Source organism: Caloenas nicobarica, chromosome 8 (assembly GCF_036013445.1).
Source record: "Caloenas nicobarica isolate bCalNic1 chromosome 8, bCalNic1.hap1, whole genome shotgun sequence".
In the NCBI taxonomy this organism is placed as follows: domain Eukaryota; kingdom Metazoa; phylum Chordata; class Aves; order Columbiformes; family Columbidae; genus Caloenas; species Caloenas nicobarica.
The window spans coordinates 28,992,921-29,010,245 of record NC_088252.1 but is presented as its reverse complement, the minus strand read 5'-3'; the positions used below and the strand labels follow the sequence as shown (position 1 = coordinate 29,010,245).

General features: G+C 51.8%; 1 protein-coding gene across 10 annotated transcripts in view; it reads left to right on the top strand.

Moving 5' to 3' along the window:
- Window positions 1-17,325, top strand: part of MBNL1 (muscleblind like splicing regulator 1) — an 85,978-nt gene that overhangs the window by 59,022 nt on the left and 9,631 nt on the right. For 8 of the 10 annotated variants that reach the window (XM_065640241.1, XM_065640240.1, XM_065640232.1 and 5 more), the window contains 4 exons: window positions 2,885-3,085; window positions 9,522-9,779; window positions 10,665-10,718; window positions 11,554-11,707. In XM_065640241.1, the coding sequence (XP_065496313.1) occupies window positions 2,885-3,085; window positions 9,522-9,779; window positions 10,665-10,718; window positions 11,554-11,707 (667 nt within the window). The remainder of the gene's footprint in view (window positions 1-2,884; window positions 3,086-9,521; window positions 9,780-10,664; window positions 10,719-11,553; window positions 11,708-17,325) is intronic. The other 2 variants (XM_065640236.1, XM_065640235.1) reach the window with 1 other exon arrangement.

Genomic DNA, 17,325 nt, shown 5'->3' with positions numbered 1-17,325 from the left:
TCTCTCTTTTGATTGGCTTCTCCTTGAATAAAATCATCTCTGGCACCTGGGGAAAGAGCTGAGGCAGCATCAGCGCACGGACAGCACGCACAATAAGACCCATCGCTTAAAATATTCTTCTCTATTAACCTGTTTGTGTGCTTGTTTCATGAATTGGAACCAAATATGTCTCTGGGATTTATACAAAGCAGTTTGTAGGCACACATCAACATTTGGGTAAACATAAAAATATATGAACGTGGTCCTTTGGATTAATGTTTGTTTTTAATATAAAGAGACGCTAGTGCGAGGATAACATTTAAATCATATTTAAATTCTCCTTTGTGCTACGCTCAAATGTCCCTTACAAGCAAAATCTGAGTCAGTGGATTTTGAAGTGCAGCGCAAGCCTTCTACCCCTTCCCGGTGATTTCTCTGTATGTCGCCTGAGTTCGGACGTTATGGACTTGGTATGTTCAGAATTTACTCTCATTCAATATGAGGATTCATAGCAAGGCCCAATGGCTGTCCCAGTAATAGGGTTTGCAAATGGATGTCATCCTAGTAATTTGGCCTTTAAATTACTTTATTTTTTTAGCACAGTTGAAACAGATATTAGTTAGAGTGTTCTAGGAAGTGATTTATATCATCCTATCTAACGATGCTTCAGACAGTTTGTTTTGTTTTACAAAAATCAATACCGTATGCTTTAATAAAAGTAAGTGAACTAACTTAATGAGAAACTCTAATTTGGTAACCAAAGCAGTAGGGTCCTTTCACGCATATTTCTGTTTGATAAATGGTTTAATTATCTTAGTTGCAGGTAATGTCTGTGGATTTTCCCCATCTTTCTTTTTTAGTTCACTCTTTTATCTGTGTTGATCTGGCGCTTGTGGGAGGGGATTTCAGCCGGCGAGCGCGGATTGTGTGTCCTGCTGGCTGCACGCACTGCGATCAGGAAGAGCTCTGCTGCTTGGAACTGGCTTAGGGGAGCTGGGCTCAGCTAGAGCAGGGCTTTGGTACCACAGTACGGCTTGGGTACCAGGGCATGGATTGGTACCACAGCATCGATCCGTACCAGCACATCTTTGGGTACTAGCGCATCGGTTGGTACCAGAGCAGCAGTGGGTGGTGCTGTGCTGCTTTGCAGCAGCAATGTCAGGCTCTGCATTTGCCTTTCCCAGTGTGGAAGGGTGTGTTTGGTGTGAAAACTGCTGCCCAGCAGCAGGGCGGTGCCGGTGTGAGAGCAGCGGAGCGGAGCTGTGCCTGGGAGCCTGGGCTGTGGGTCACGTCTGTGGCTCCGGAGCGATGAGCTGTGGGTCCCAGACCTTCCCCGGGTGTCTGTCATTTGCAGGAGCTGTAGGTGCGGGTGTTTCTCTTGGTGTACTGGTACATGCTTGTGCTTTCCTTGGCGTGGCAGGTGCTCGCCGTGTGGCTGTTAAAGCTGCATTAAACGAGTCCAGCTCCTGCCGTGCGGGCAGAGAGCCCGTCCGTCTGTCTGTCTGTCTGGGGAGGAGCCGTGGCCCCGCTGTGCTGCAGAGGCCCATCCCCAAAGGTGCGGGTGTCCCATGGCCAGCGCGCGGTGCTCTAGCCGGGCGGCCCGGCGGAGCTGGGCCCCGCTGCTGAGCGCCCCGCACACGGTCTGCAGGGCAGAGCTGCTCAGGGCCAGGGGGATACCGGGGATCCCGCAGCACAGCTGCGCCCAGGCCTGCGTCCCCCTTCACCTCCCTTCTCTCTCTGCACATCTGCACGAGCTGCTTTTTGCTTTTTTTGGTTTTTTAGCTGGTTTGCACACTGTGCAGCAGAGCAAGGCCAGCAGAGCCCTGCTCCCAGCCTGGGCTGCGACCGCTGCAGGAGAGCTTCTCGTCGCACTTACAGCTCTACAGCGCATTGCAAAACACCTGGGAGTTTCAGGATAATATGCAGTAGCTCTGCTAAAATATGCTGTTATTTTGCAGTGGTCTAAAGGCCACAGGATATTTATATTAGTATTAAGCGATCTCAGTAGAAAATAAATGGGATAGTCTTTTATTTACTGTATAGTGAGTATATTGGGTAGAAATCAAACATCGGTATCTCTTAAGTTACACTAACAGACTGGGTCATAGTTTTATTTTCGGTGTTTGTTATTACATAGCTGATCACCCAGTAACAAAAAGTGCAGTTAAGTAACAGTGTATTTACGAGTAATATTTTATTTCCTGTAAAATTTGCCTGTTTGTTTTTTCATTCACATGGATGAAGAACCAGAGACGTTGAAGAAATTATTCCCATTTACACAACTTTAAGGTTTTTTTTTTCAGTAACCTCTGCGTGTGTTTTTGCCTAGTGTTTCAAATGGATTGTTTCTTGCTTCCAGACAGTTCAGTCATTTCCTCAGAAATACAAAAACATGTGGTGTTATATGCTGTCTGGCTTCAACAGATATGAAACAGAGAAAAAGTGTTGCGTTAACTCTCAGGTTGTTTTTCCCTGTAAAATTTAGTTTGGAAGAAAAATCCAAACGCCTTGAGTAACTACTTTATTTAAATACTAAAGATAAACACTCCAGACTAATTTTATTTGGCAAGTACATCAGTAACACAGTGCCTTTGCATTCAGGGGGGCAGAAGAGTTGTTTAATCTTTACTGCAGTGTAACAGCTTCGCATTTGGTCTTACAGCATTATTTGGTCTTCCAGATCAAATTATCTTCACCACGTGTGAGAGCCTACAAGGGCATCTGACTCTTGCTTTGAAACAAGCAAGCAAACAAACAAAAAACCAACATGACAAATGCCTTTTCCCATTAGCAACAGAAATTCCCTGACATCGTGCTCCAGATGATAGCCAGAAAGTCATTAGGCTGGCGGCGTGGCAAGTATAAATATTTGAAGTGTTGTTCCTCTTCTTTTCTGTGGTTGCAGCCGATGTTTTCCGTCGCACCGAGCTTAGCCACCAACGCCTCGGCCGCCTTCAACCCCTACCTGGGGCCCGTGTCCCCCGGCCTGGTCCCGGCGGAGATCCTGCCCACCGCCCCCATGCTGGTGACGGGGAACCCCGGCGTCCCCGTTCCTGCCGCTGCTGCCGCCGCTGCCCAGAAGCTCATGAGGACAGACAGGCTGGAGGTAGGAGCCGATATGTGTAACTCGCTCTCATTTATTATCTCTCCTAGACAGAAAATAATCTTTTTGTGAAAGAAAATAGTGCAGATTTCACTTCAGCTGATCATGTTGCGTGATGGTGACAGGTAAGGATGGGGAGTGACCGAGCGATCACACAGTGAGTTCATGCTTGTGGTTCTGCTTCTGACCCTCCGTTACAGAAGGTAATGGAAATATTGAGCCCTTTAGGAATGACCGTGGCAGCACCAGAGCACCCCAAAGCTGGACTGTGTGTGCCCAGAAGGTGCTGACATGCGGATGGCACAGGCGCGGGTACCAGGCACCAGGGACAGGTGTCGGGGCAGCTTCAGCTCCTGGCTGTCGCTGGCTCCGCCGCTCTCGTCCTTTCCCTCTCCCAGCTGCTGCCGGCACTCCCCCGCCGGCCTCCCGCGCCCGCCTTATCATCCCCGCTACAACCCTGACAAGTGTTACTGCTCTCTAGCTGCTGCTCTGTCTTGCCCTGAATCTTTCTTATCTGAAAGGCCTGACAGTGTTTTCGGCACCTTATCGGCGCGGCAGCAGCGCAGGCGGTGAGCCAGCGACGTGCCGCCGGCTGCCGCGCTGGAGGCGTGCGCTGAGCCGGCCGGGGAGCACAGCCGGGGAGCGCAGCCTGCACGCCAGCACTCGGCAGCCTTGGTCACGCCTGCTGATCAAAAGGCGGCGATGGGAGAGCATGAGTGACCCGCTGTCACCCCGTTTGTCTGTGGCAACGTTAGGGCTCAACCGAGTCTCCCTGCGGCACGGCTGGAGCGCTCCCCCCGGCACCGCGCAGCAGCCAGCGGCAGCTGGAACCGGCGTGGGGACAGCTGAGCTGGGCCATGACTGTCCCTGCAGCCCCAGCCCGGTGTGTGCAGGCTCAGCGCAGCCGCAGGTCACGGGGATCGTGGTCCTGCAGCGTCCCCTCGGCGTGGGGGGGCTCGGGGCTGCAGATACAGTCCCCGAACTCAGGGAGCACGATGGGAGGAGCAAGAAGGATCTCTCGTAAAATGCAGCCAGTTGTAATTGTAGGGCTTTTCTTTCCATGCATCTGCGTTAACAGGGATTAACTCTCCTGACAAGGAATACTAATTCCTTTTTCTTGGTTGCATCTCTGCCCGAGGAGCTGCCGCTCAGCAGACTGTGAGCTGGGGGAGTGCGGAGGGTCATCTGGCAGCGAGTGTTTCCCACTGCCGCTGTCACTATTCTCAGAGCTCGTGTCACCACAGGTTCCCTTTCTGCAAGATCACGTCGTTTCCCTTTTTAGAGATGTTTTCTCCGAGGAGAGCGTTCCCCCAGGCACGGTCAGGTTACAGGAGAGGCAGCTGAGTTGGGAGCTGGCGCATGGGTGGCTGTTTGGAATCACCAAGGGGTGTTTTTCCTTTGAGGACTCTGTTTCATGGTGGATACCTGCCAGATGTGGAGTAAAAGCAAAATGCAATTAGATAAATTCATAAATAAATCATGCTAGATTCGGAAATGAGTACCGAGAGGAGGGTGCGGATGGCGGGGAACCCTTTGGGTCGCAGCGCCAAGGTTGGCTGCTGTGTTGATGGTGCTCCCACCCGGCGCTGCTCGGTGGCGGTGCGGACATGTGGGCTCAGAAGCTGCTGTTCAGGGCAGGAGGAGGACGTTCCCAGAGTCCCCGAGCCCCAGCTCTGCCTGTGGCCGGGGGGAGCCCGAGGGGGCTGCGGGGGCACCTCTGCGTGCGGGGCCTCCGGAGCAGAGCTGGTGCTGGCCAGCGGACTGGGAGCAAGATGCACAGGAGCAGATCGAATATGGGACTGCAACGTGCAGGATTTGGTCCTCTGGACGCTTGCGTTCTCTTTATATAGCTATTTAGAGAAGTGATACGCTGCTGAGCCAAACTCCTCCGCACAAGAGGGGAGTTGCGAGAGTGTTACTCTCACAAAACACCCAGGGGCACAGTCTGCAGTAAAAGAAAACGTTTTTATCAATCAGGAAAAGCCAGAAAAGAACATCTGAAATCAGCAAAATTTTTTAAAAAGGCTGAGTGGTTTTGCTTTGAACTTGAGTGGAAAGGAAGATGATGGCCCAGTTGGGAACTCCTGAAAATGAGTGCAGAGGCTCAGAGGAACGGCCCTTCTGTCCCTGTTCCTGGGGCGGGGGCTCTGTGCGGGATCCTCCCGGAGCAGGAGCCAAGTCCCCAGCGGCTGATGCCCCAGCAGCGGTCACCGCGCTGCCCCCCGGCCCCGCACGGGGCCGTGTCCTCGTCCCTGCAGGACAGAGGGCGAGCCCGGCCCAGCCTCCCCAGGGCCTTCCCCGGCTCTGCTCCGGCCGCTGTAAAACATCCAGCTGCTGCTGCCCTTTGCGCTGTGTAAGGTTTGCTTTTTATTTTGACTGGGATCAGGAGCACATCGAGGTTGACCTGCCCACTCTGCTGTCTTACAAAATTAGTATATGGTGTGGGGGGGTGTCTTTTCCTCCTCTTTTTTTCCCTTCAGCAAATGCAGTTTAAATGGTGAAATAAGTAGGTGAGAAGATAATTCGCCAGTGCTTTCCAGTGTATTGGTCATTTAAGCTGGAGTATCCAAATTTAGTATGCAAATACCAAATAAGCACATCATTTTTATGAACAGCAAAACATTTTAATGTACTTTATAGACTGCGGAAATGCAGAACTGATTTGAAGGATTTCGCACGGTCTGGTTGTTACCTCTCAGAGAAGCTGACACACATCTGCCTGCTCTTTAAGCGAGCTTATTGCTGTCGGTATTGTCATTTGTTAGGACATGATTCGAGAGCTTTATATGGCTGAGCTCGCTCTCCCTTGGAATGACCTGTCCTTGAGAAAAATAACTGCTATGATGTTAGCATCTAATCTTGGGATATGATTTGTTCTACTTAGAATTTTAAATACTTATTTTCAAGAATGATGTACTCTGGCGTTAATTAAGTTAGCACTCGTGTTCTGGGCTCCTGCGTCAGACGGTTCCACAACGAAAAGCTCTCAGCACATCTGCCTGGGATGTCCAGGAGAGTGGGCAGGGAGCACAGATCCGTCAGGCTGTGCGCCTGGGCTCCTGAATTCAGACGAATACTCAGAACATAAGGTCGGTGACTGTTACTAGCAGTGGGATTGATTCCATACACATTTGGACCGTGTCACCTGAACACATAGTGTGCAGGTGTTTGGGTGTCTGGTTCAGCCGCTCCCATGAGGAATCTGGATCTTGAGGTGGGAATTTCACGGGTTGAGGCTTTTCCTGCAGCTTTTTTCAGACTCCTCTCCTGCCAGAAATATTTTGAACAAAAGTGTGGCTCTTCGAGGGAACTACAAGTGAGACGGACAGGGAAGTGAGAAAGAAAGGAATTGCCCAACTGTTTTATATAAAACGTGTGTGTTTCCGTTTGAATGCCATCATTTTCTATTCGAAGTATTCAAGAATCAAGAATGACCACAACCAAGCAGCTGTTTCCTGCTTGTTTCATATATACCCTTTTTTGCCAGAAGGAAGCAGCTTAGAAGTTTTTGGAGGTTTTCAGGTCTTGGGTAATGAGGAAGTCTGACCTAGCAGTGCTGTTCGTTTAAATGTTCAGAATGTCCTGGATACCAAAGTGCCCACTTTGATCAATTCTCTGCAGTCAGAGGAGGACACGGGGTGAGCAGGGACCTTGGGCTCTGCTGCCCGCGTCCCCAGCCAGGGTGGGCAGCTGGGACCGCAGTCGGGCAATCAAAATAAACCCAGTTAGGACAAGTTAAGTGAATTACAGCGAATCAGTAATATTGCAGCGCTAACTCAGCATTTTTGCAGCCAGGCAAAAATGGACGGGTATACAGGTGCCTCTTTTGTTTATGTTTCTTACATACTGAGCTGAAAATTATGATACTAGTCACAGGGCTAGTAATAAATAACTAAATAAAAGCTCTCCAGGTCAGAAAGACCAGACAACGTATCATGCTTCTGTGTCTCTCTTTACTCAGGCAGATGAATGATATATTACTGCATGCCTGTGGTAAAAAATAGTGCCGTTTTCAATGCTTGCTTTTAAATAAACAAGAATTGGAAGCGTTCTTGGCTGCCGTCGCAGTGGTTGGAAAGCCTTTGCTGGTCGTGCTGTTGGAAGGTTCGTGCCTGCCCACTGTGACCATCGTTTGGAGATCTGGGGAGGACTGGGAGCCATTTGTGGCCTCATCGCAGCTGCTGCGCCACAGCTCGGAGAACTTGCTCTGGCCACACCACGGATTCTCTCTCTCTGCCCAGCTATGTCCATTTTCTGGTCATTCTCTTTTGGTTTTTAACTGTGACAAAATCAGCTTGTCTGTGGATGCTTTTTCTTTGTATATACAGATACTTTAATGTATATACACACTTATACAGGGGTTTGTGCATCTCATCTTTATGTTATTAATGGAGTAGTTCTCGCTTACATGTGGAGTGGTTTTGAGAGCTCGGTTTTGTGGAGCACCAACACAAGACAGAGAGCACAGACAGCTGACATTAGTTGCATCCTTTTCTTTATCTTCAGAGGAGAAGAATTCAGTTCACTTCTAGACTGCAAACAAATAATCAAAGGAAATGACCCATTTTTGCCTATTTGGGAGCCCTATCACTGTGCGGGGATAGGCCAGGGGAGGAGATTACCTGGAAGGCCAGTGGGTGTTTTCCATCTGAGGGATTTGCCCAGTCCGTTCCACGTGTGCTGCAGAAACGGGTCTGCAAGCACCGCACCGTGAGCAGGGCGGCACAGCGATGAGCAGAGCAATGGCTCATTTGGCCCTGCTGCAAATGTACCTCCAGAGCCTTTGTTACACCTGAAAAGGACTATAAATCGGATCATGCTGGACAAACGGCCTTGCTGTCATCCTTTGGAGATGACACGTCTTAGGTCTTAGACGATGAGCAGCTGGTACTTGGAGCAGCACAGGGGTTAAAAAGCAGCCAGAGCACTAGCATGGGTGGAAACCAAACAACAACCTAATTTGGTTTGTTGCAGGGATCAGAGCCAAGGTCCTTGAGGAAATACTGATGATCCAAGCTCATGGGCACCCACCTTTAAAAGGAAATTCCATCTACTAAAGTGGTTTTATTTTTGTACAAACTTGGTTGCTTTTGTCCTTTTCTGGTTCCTATAGCCTTTGGAAAACTAAAACGACAAAATGCATTTTTGTTTGCAGTTTCTGAAGAGCTGCCCATGAAAAGAATGCGTGTCAGTTTTTAAATGTGGGTTTTGCAAGGTGTGTGAGGAGGGAGCCGATGCTCGTGGTGCTGCTGCTGGCGTCAGTGCCGGTCCGTGGGCTGCGCCGGGCTGGAGCCGCGCACTGGCCGTGGGGACGCTGCGGGGACCGTGCCGGCGGTTTCTCATTCCTCCAGCCTTGTTCGGCCGCCGTTGCGTGGCGGTGGCGTGGCAGCGGGACCGGCGATGTCGTGCGGCGGTGGCGTGGCAGCGGGACCGGCGATGTCGTGTGGCGGTGATGTGGCAGCGGGACCGGCGATGTCGTGCGGCGGTGGCGTGGCAGCGGGACCGGCGATGTCGTGCGGCGGTGGCGTGGCAGCGGGACCGGCGATGTCGTGTGGCGGTGATGTGGCAGCGGGACCGGCGATGTCGTGCGGCGGTGGCGTGGCAGCGGGACCGGTGATGTCGTGCGGCGGTGGCGTGGCAGCGGGACCGGCGATGTCGTGTGGCGGTGATGTGGCAGCGGGACCGGCGATGTCGTGTGGCGGTGGCGTGGCAGCGGGACGGGTGATGTCATGTGGCGGTGATGTGGCAGCGGGACCGGCGATGTCGTGTGGCGGTGGCGTGGCAGCGGGACCGGTGCCGGCTCTGGCTGCAGTTCCGCCCCTGCCCAAGACAGCCCACCTTCCGCAGACGCGCAGGGGGATCCGGGCAGCCCGGGGAGGAGGTGCCGCCGCTGTGGGTTGTGGATTGCCCTCTCGTGGCAGAGCCTGGACCGTGGCAGCCGGTGCAGCACCGCACGGCCCGCGGGTGCAGCTCGCTCCCTGGCACGGGCACAGCGCGCCGGTCAGGGGGGCTGCTCGGGCCGTCCTGCCGCTCACCGCAGCGCAGCCGGTGGGGCTGGCTTGGCCAGGCCAGGTCACAGTGGAGCGCGAGCGCGTCCGAGCCCCGCGGCACTCGGGGTGATCTCGGAGAGCCAGCCACAGCACCTTTCTTCAGAAATCAGACAAAGCCTTGTGGGTGGCTGAGCGGGAGCCAAAATAAAACCTGCTGTGCTCTTGGCTTCTGATGCTGCTGGGTTTTGATGCTCTTTGACATCAGGAGTAGCTTTAGAGGAGCCAGGTCCCTGCTGCCAGGGGGTGGACCCACCATCCCACCACCGCCCTGCTCCTCCTGGGGCCCGGCACCCGTCCCCACGGTGCCGCAGAAATCCCGACTCTGTTCTGAGCCGCGTCTGCAACACCCGTCACCCAAACTGAGCGATTTTCTTTTCCTGGTGTCACAGGTATGTCGAGAGTACCAGCGTGGCAACTGCAACAGGGGAGAGAACGACTGCCGGTTCGCTCACCCTGCCGACAGCGCCATGATCGACACCAACGACAACACGGTCACTGTCTGCATGGATTACATCAAAGGGAGATGCTCACGGGAAAAGTGCAAATATTTTCACCCTCCTGCACACCTGCAAGCCAAGATCAAGGCTGCCCAGTACCAGGTTAACCAAGCTGCAGCTGCCCAGGCAGCAGCGACTGCAGCTGCCATGGTGAGTTGGGAAAACACCTCTGGAACACAAGTGTGTTGAGAAAATAATTGATGTGTTAACTGTTCTTGCTGGGGGAGGGTGCGCTCAGGGATCCCGGTCACTACATGAGCTTTCTCAGCATGTGGTGCCAGATCTGCACTTAAGTAGTTTCAGACCGTTAAGGTATTTCACTGATTTTGCCTGCTGAGGTACAGAGTATCTATATGTACGTATATGTGCGCATACATGTGTGTGTGTGTGTGTGTGCACATATGTATATATAGTTTATTGTACGTTTGTGTGTGGGTAGATGTGTATCTATCTAGTTGCACAGATAGATAAACCCGTATTTCAGTTCCCGTAAGTCCATGTTTGTAGAGACTCAGTTTGAAGTCGATCTCGCTGTGGTGACACTACTCATAGCCACCTGCCCGTCCCCAGCGAGGGCTGGCGCGGCTCTGGCCGGGCGCTGAGCAAACCTGGCAGCTGCACGGCCAGAGCTGGCGCGGCCGGGGCCGGGGTCCCGGCCAGGGGAGGGCAGCCCCGCAGAGGGTGCGGTGGCACGTTGTCCTGACCCGGGGGCTGTGGGCAGAGGAGCCACGGGGCCAGGACAGCGGGGCGGCCGGCGGCACGTGGCCGGCGCGGGCCGGGAGCTGGTGGCCCGTGGCAGGTGGCGGGAGCCTCGTTCCCACTCCCGCACCCCGCGTCTGCCCTGCCCGCCGGCCCCCCGTGCATGCACAGTCTTGTTACCGTTGTACACGGCATCCGGTGATTTGTTTTTATTTGTTTTTTCTCACCTACCCAAATGCACTGCTGCCCCCATGATGCACCTCTGCTTGCTGTTTATGTTAATGCGCTTGACCCCACTGGCCATTGCCATCATGTGCTCGCTGCCTGCTAATTAAGACTCAGTCGGCTGTCAAATCACTGAAGCGACCCCTCGAGGCAACCTTTGACCTGGTACTATGACCTTTCACCTTTTAGCTTGGCATGTAGCTGTATGGTAGAGTCGAGTTTGGGGTTAATGTGGAGCGATGGAATATCCCGGTTCCCGCAGCTCATCCCCCCGGCGAGGGGCGCGGGCGGCTGGGCCAGGCTCAGAGCAGGACCCCCGCGCCCCGCCGGCCCCGTCCCATCCCGTCCCGTCCCTGTCCCTCCCCGGGAGCGCGGCGCAGGGTGGCCGCGGCGCAGGGTGCGTTGGCATGGCTTTGTGGCGCGGAGCGGCCGGGGTGCCGGCATGGGCGCGCTCTGCATGCCGGGCAGCGCTGGGGCCGGGGAGAGGGTTGGCGCCAGCGGCCCCGCCATCCGCTCCGGACGGTGACTATTAACATCGCTGCTACGTGTTGGTCCTCGTGGAGCCAGCAGTGCTGCTTCCCCCGCCCCAAGAGCCTCGCTCCTGATCCAAACCCTCCAGCTTTACCGTAGCGTAATGTTGATGCCGGTTCCTATAACGTACGGCTCCCACGCGTGCCCTGTGCGCTGTAATGGTAGGCTAAAGTAGTGCTCCCCTGTAAAGCTTTTACCTTGCCTTTTATTTGGTAGTTAAGTCTGCTATGCTGCTTGCTTGCTCATGGATAAACATGGTGCTGCCTGGTTATTTTGCCTTCTACTGATTTTTCTTTTTTTCCTTTCTCTCTCTCTTTTTCTTCTCCCTCCCTCCCATCCTCCTCCACACCCCCTCCCGTTTTTGGTTTTTTGTTTTTTTTTTTTTTGTTTTGTTTTTTTTGGTTTTGTTTTGTTTTTTCTTTTTTCTTTTTTTTACTGGACTTTATTTTTATACCCACCCACCATTCAGGGAATTCCTCAAGCTGTACTTCCCCCTTTACCAAAGAGGCCTGCGCTTGAAAAAACCAATGGTGCCACCGCAGTCTTTAACACTGGTATTTTCCAATACCAGCAGGCTCTTGCCAACATGCAGTTACAGCAGCATACAGCCTTTCTCCCACCAGGTAAGTGCTGCTCATTCGCCTTTTTCGTGGGAGGGAGCAGGGGGAATCACGGCAGAGCCGCCCTGGGTTCAGCCGTTGGTTCCTGCCGCCCGGTGCCCGGCGGCGTGTGCCGGGGACGCCGCGGTGCCCGGCCGCGGCACAGCCGTGCTGCTGCGGGAACGCTGCCTTCTCTCTGCTGCTCCTGGAAGCTGGGTGGGTGTTTTCCAGCCTAACATAAAAATCAGCATCATGCTCTGTCATCCCAAATCAGAAATTGAAATCCTCTCTCATTCCTCTTTCCCTCAATTAACTTCTCTTCGTTACACATCTCTTCAGCTGTTGTATTTGTTTCTCTGTGCTGTAAGACCCCTTTGCCTTTGTGTGCTTAGTGACAGTTGTTCCGAGTCACACACCTGAAGGTTTTGATTTTAATTATGGTGCAGTGATCATAAAGGCACAGGCAGGCAGCTTCACAGGTAGGCTAATCATGAACAAGAAATCAGCGTTCCAGCCTCCACCGCTAAAGCCTCAGAGCTGATTTTGGTCTAAGCAGAACCGAGGTGCACTTGCTTTTATTCACGAGTGACCAAAGTTACGCTTACCCTAGTGGAATTGCAGAAGAGTTGATGCCTGTACTATTTACGTAAGCAGAAATCCCTCTGAAGTAAGTGGGACTTAAAGTTGGAATGTGTGTTTTGGTTCTGCAAACAGCAGTTCATGAAAAATTACATATTTAGTATGCCATGTGACTTTACGCCTATATTAACACAGCTGAGTTAGTGTTTTTACCTTCAAACTTTACTTCAAACATTAAAACAGCAGTATCATTCTAGGAGCGTCTGGTAGATCTGAACTCGAAACACAGGCAGGCGTCTGTGAGGACAGCCCTTGGGAGTGCTGGCCAGCTGGGGGGAGGGAGAAAAGAAAATACAATTATTCAGTCTTCACCAAAAAACATAAGGATTTTATCCTAAACAGTTTTGGCAAGTATGTTCCCAGGAGTTTGGTATAACACCTTTTACCATTCTTTCTTGATGGTACAATCTGGCATGCAACCAATATACATAATTTAAATGGCACAAAAATCAGTTGCTTGCTGTAGTACATTGTAATAACTGATTTAGGTTCCAAAAAATGCACTGCAACCACTAAAAATGTTAGTAAAATCTTGTCGAAAAGCTTGTTGGAGTCAGCAGAAAGACACTGAGTAAGCTTAGTCTACATGTTAAAATTCATATAAAAATGCTTGTGCAATCTCAGTCCTTCCTGTAGATATTAAACAATTTCACAGATTTGTTTTGGCAAAGTATAACTAATGTAGTTAGTAAACCACACAATTAAATCCATGAAATCAGCAAGGGGCTGGATGGTTTCTGGAAGTCCTTGAGCTGCTTTGCATCACACCCTTCAGAGTTAGGAGTGGGGTTGTGGTTCACGTGCATCAGACCCCGATTGTACCGCATCGCTGAGCGGATCCTTCACACCGGCAGCTCCACACAACCTCCCTCCGCTCCTTCTCTGGCACATCTGTACTGAGACCTACAGGAGTCTGTGAGGAGGTTGTCGATGCTTCCTTTGATCTTTCTTGAGAGGTGAGATTTAGTGTATTTTAAACAAGAAGAGTAAAGGATTTTTTAGCATGAGCTACTATGAGTTATCTTTTTGTATTTTTCAGATAGCAGCAGTTTTGGCTTTCCAGTAATCCAGTACTTTTCCAAAAGTTTGAAAATGTTATTTGCCACCTTGCCTTCCTTAGTTCCCCACTTAAAATGAACCAGCATGAGTCCTGTGTGTGCACAGTCATCTGTAAATAGAGTTTCTCCGTCAGTCCCGAAGAACTGATGGGAGAGCACAGAGCCGGGTGCCCTCAGCTCCACCACTGTGAGCGGAGGCAGGTTAATTCAGTGGGTCTGAATTCAAGTGACACTTGTCAGGTTCAGACACTTGCATTGGTGACAATGCAGCAGGTCTGGAGGGCAGGGCACTTGCAGAACCTGCAGGTCCAGGTGGAGGATCTTGGCAGGACGCTCCTCTCTGCAGGGAACTTCACCCTGGAGAGTTTTCCGCTCCTGTTCCAGACAAACCCAGTTACCGCTTCTAAATTGTAAGGCGTAATTGTGGCTGCCTGTATGCCAGTGCACATGAAAACGAGTAAAGTGATCGTCCATGCCAGGGGATGGACACTGGCACTCCAGCACACTTGAAGTGATTAATTGCAGTTAGAGACTCATCTCAGCACTCTCAAACAGAGCTCCCTCTCTGCACAGCTCCTCTCGTGAGGTCTCCCACGCTCCTTGATGTCCCCAGACCCAAGGGGACTCCGAGAGGTGCCACAAGAAAGAGCTGGGAACACCTGTGGTGTTGGCTGCTTGGAATAGGTGGAGTCAGTCTGCCGACCGAGGGGGCTCTGCAGGTCCTAACAGCTGTTCCAGCGAGTTCTGGGGCTCCGGTCCTGGCTGGGCAGACCCGGGGGCAAGCGTGGGGCTGCGGGCGGGCAGAGCAGCACTTCTCTCACCCTCCTGTCCCCAGGGGCTGTGAGCTGCCCGGGTGGGTTTGCCCGGGCAGATGGAGAGCTCCTCCGTGCAACCAGGTGAAATTCCTGCCCTGGCGCTCGTTCCCATTCTGTCCCTCAGCTTGCCAGCCCCTCGGCTGTGCTGGAACAGCTGTTCCTGGCCTGTGTGTGTCGCCCGGGGGACCAGGCGCGCTTTGGGAAGCACAGTCCTGCAGAAGACGGGGTCAGGTGTACAGGACACTGCCAGGAGCTGCTGTCCTGAGGCACCCGTGATGTGCAGGGACGCCAGAGAACTCCCCTGCTCATGCTGGGACGCGGTCAGTGCAGGTCCTCTCCTACAGCATCGTCTGGGGGAGCACCTTCCTCCCTGGGGCTGCTGGCTCTGTAAACTACTGCTCTCCAAAATGGGAGGGAGGGAAAGATCAGGCACAACGCTCACCTCCACAGGAGTGCTTGTGCTGTCTACGTGATATTTCTAATTAGGATTTAGTGGATTGGACAGATTAAATAGTCTGAGGGGAATAATACAAGGGAGAGAAGAGAAGAGAAGAGAAGAGAAGAGAAGAGAAGAGAAAAAAAATGCTTAGAACACCAGTAAACTTAGAACATTTATAAAAATAGCTTTATTCCACTGCAGAGATAATCTGGTTGTGAAGTTATGATCAGTTAACCGAGCACATCCTTGAATTGAAATTCTGCCTCGTGCTGAAAAGCCAGGGAACATTTGGAACTGCACATTTATTATTCATGCATTCTCATTAGTCAGTCAGAGCTTCTAAGTCAAGATGCATATTAAGGTCACAGCAAAAATGATTTATATTACTGGTAAGAGGGTCATACAGCATTATATCTTCATATTTGCAAGTTATTGCACCCCAGCTAGTGTTTTCATTTCTGCCTTACGTTCATTTGCTTCAATTCCCTTTCAAAACTGTGTGCGCTGGTTATAATGTTGATGATGATAACTCAGACTCAAATTTTGAGCTGAAAAGCTTTACAGTAACATTTCGGAGACATTATGAAAATGTAACTGGTCTTTAGCATGTAGACCTATTTATGCATGGAATGACGTAATATTCCAGACCTAATGAAGTATCTGTAGCCTTATAAATAGGGCACCTCTGCACAGAGGTAGAACTCAAAGGTCCTTCTCTGTAACCTCATTAGCACCACAGAGATGTCCTGAGAGGGACCGAGAAAGCAATTTTACTTATGTTTGCACTTTATAGCCAAATCTTGCTCCATTTTTAGTCTTGCAAGTGGTCCCAGCGATTTGTGCGTGGGGAAGTTGGAAAAGCCACCCTTCCTTTAACCTTTCTTGGTTAATATTTTCAGTCTCTTCCATGGCACAGAAATAGAAGAGTAATTAGGAAACATGATTATGCCCTTTCCTTTGTAGCCTTACAGATACAGAGATGACAGAGAATAACCTTGTCCCCAGCAGTAATTATACTGACTGACTTTTTCCCTGCTTAATTAAATGCTGTGGAGACGGCGCGAGGCGCCGGTGCGCGGCAGCGGGAGCCATTCCTGATCCCCGGTGCGGTCGTGGCACCGGCATCGCCGCAGCCTCGCTGCTGGAGCACCTTTCCATTCCCACTGCAATCTCTGTCCCCACACTCCAGTTCATTTTTGTTTCTGCTGTGTCAGGCATAATTAGCAGCATTAATAAATGTTACTTATTAAATTTAAAAGTTAATTGTTTATTTAAAGTGGATATTCTGAAATATCAGTATACCTTTATCATATGGGAAGCAAAAGCAGAAGATCCTGAGTTCAGTCTGGTGGAAGGCATTTTGCTATGTAAAGTAAATAGAGTTACCAACTTAGCGATATTCAGAAAATGATACTAGAATGTTCCTGAAAACAGCCGGCTGCTGTGGGCTCTCCAGCTGCAGGGCAGAATTCACCAGGTGCTGTCGCTTCAGTTATTCTTGTGCAGCCTAAAGAGAGTTGCAGGTTGTGAGCCCAGACACCAGCAGCTTAAAATACATCCCATAATGGAGAAAACATGCTGAACAAGTGGTGTTGGGTGCTGCCGTGAGCTGTTCAGTCACTCCCCTGACATGCGCATTAAGCAAACAGCCCAGAGGACAGGCAGGTCACCGTCACTTCACCAGGGACAGGCAGGTCACCACCACTTCACCAGGGACAGGCAGGTCACCATCCTCTCACCAGGGACAGGCAGGTCACCATCACTTCAGCAGGGACAGGCAGGTCACCGTCACTTCACCAGGGGCAGGCAGGTCACCATCCTCTCACCAGGGACAGGCAGGTCACCATCCTCTCACCAGGGACAGACAGGTCACTGTCCTTTCACCAGGGACAGGCAGGTCACCGTCCTCTCACCAGGGACAGGCAGGTCACCGTCACTTCACCAGGGACAGGCAGGTCACCGTCCTCTCACCAGGGACAGGCAGGTCACCGTCACTTCACCAGGGGCAGGCAGGTCACCATCCTCTCACCAGGGACAGGCAGGTCACCGTCCTCTCACCAGGGACAGGCAGGTCACCATCACTTCACTAAGGACAGGCAGGTCACCGTCCTCTCACCAGGGACAGGCAGGTCACCACCACTTCACCAGGGACAGACAGGTCACTGTCCTCTCACCAGGGACAGGCAGGTCACCGTCCTCTCACCAGGGACAGGCAGGTCACCATCACTTCACTAAGGACAGGCAGGTCACCGTCACTTCACCAAGGACAGGCAGGTCACCGTCACTTCACCAGGGACAGGCAGGTCACCATCCTCTCACCAGGGACAGGCAGGTCACCATCACTTCACCAGGGACAGGCAGGTCACCGTCACTTCACCAGGGGCAGGCAGGTCACCATCCTCTCACCAGGGACAGGCAGGTCACCATCACTTCACTAAGGACAGGCAGGTCACCGTCACTTCACCAAGGACAGGCAGGTCACCGTCACTTCACCAGGGACAGGCAGGTCACCGTCCTCTCACCAGGGACAGACAGGTCACCATCCTCTCACCAGGGACAGGCAGGTCACCGTCCTCTCACCAGGGACAGGCAGGTTACCACCACTTCACCGGTAGCTCACAGGGATTGCAGATATGACAAAAGAACAGCATGCCAAATTTCACCAGGGGTTTGCCTATGTATTACCTACCT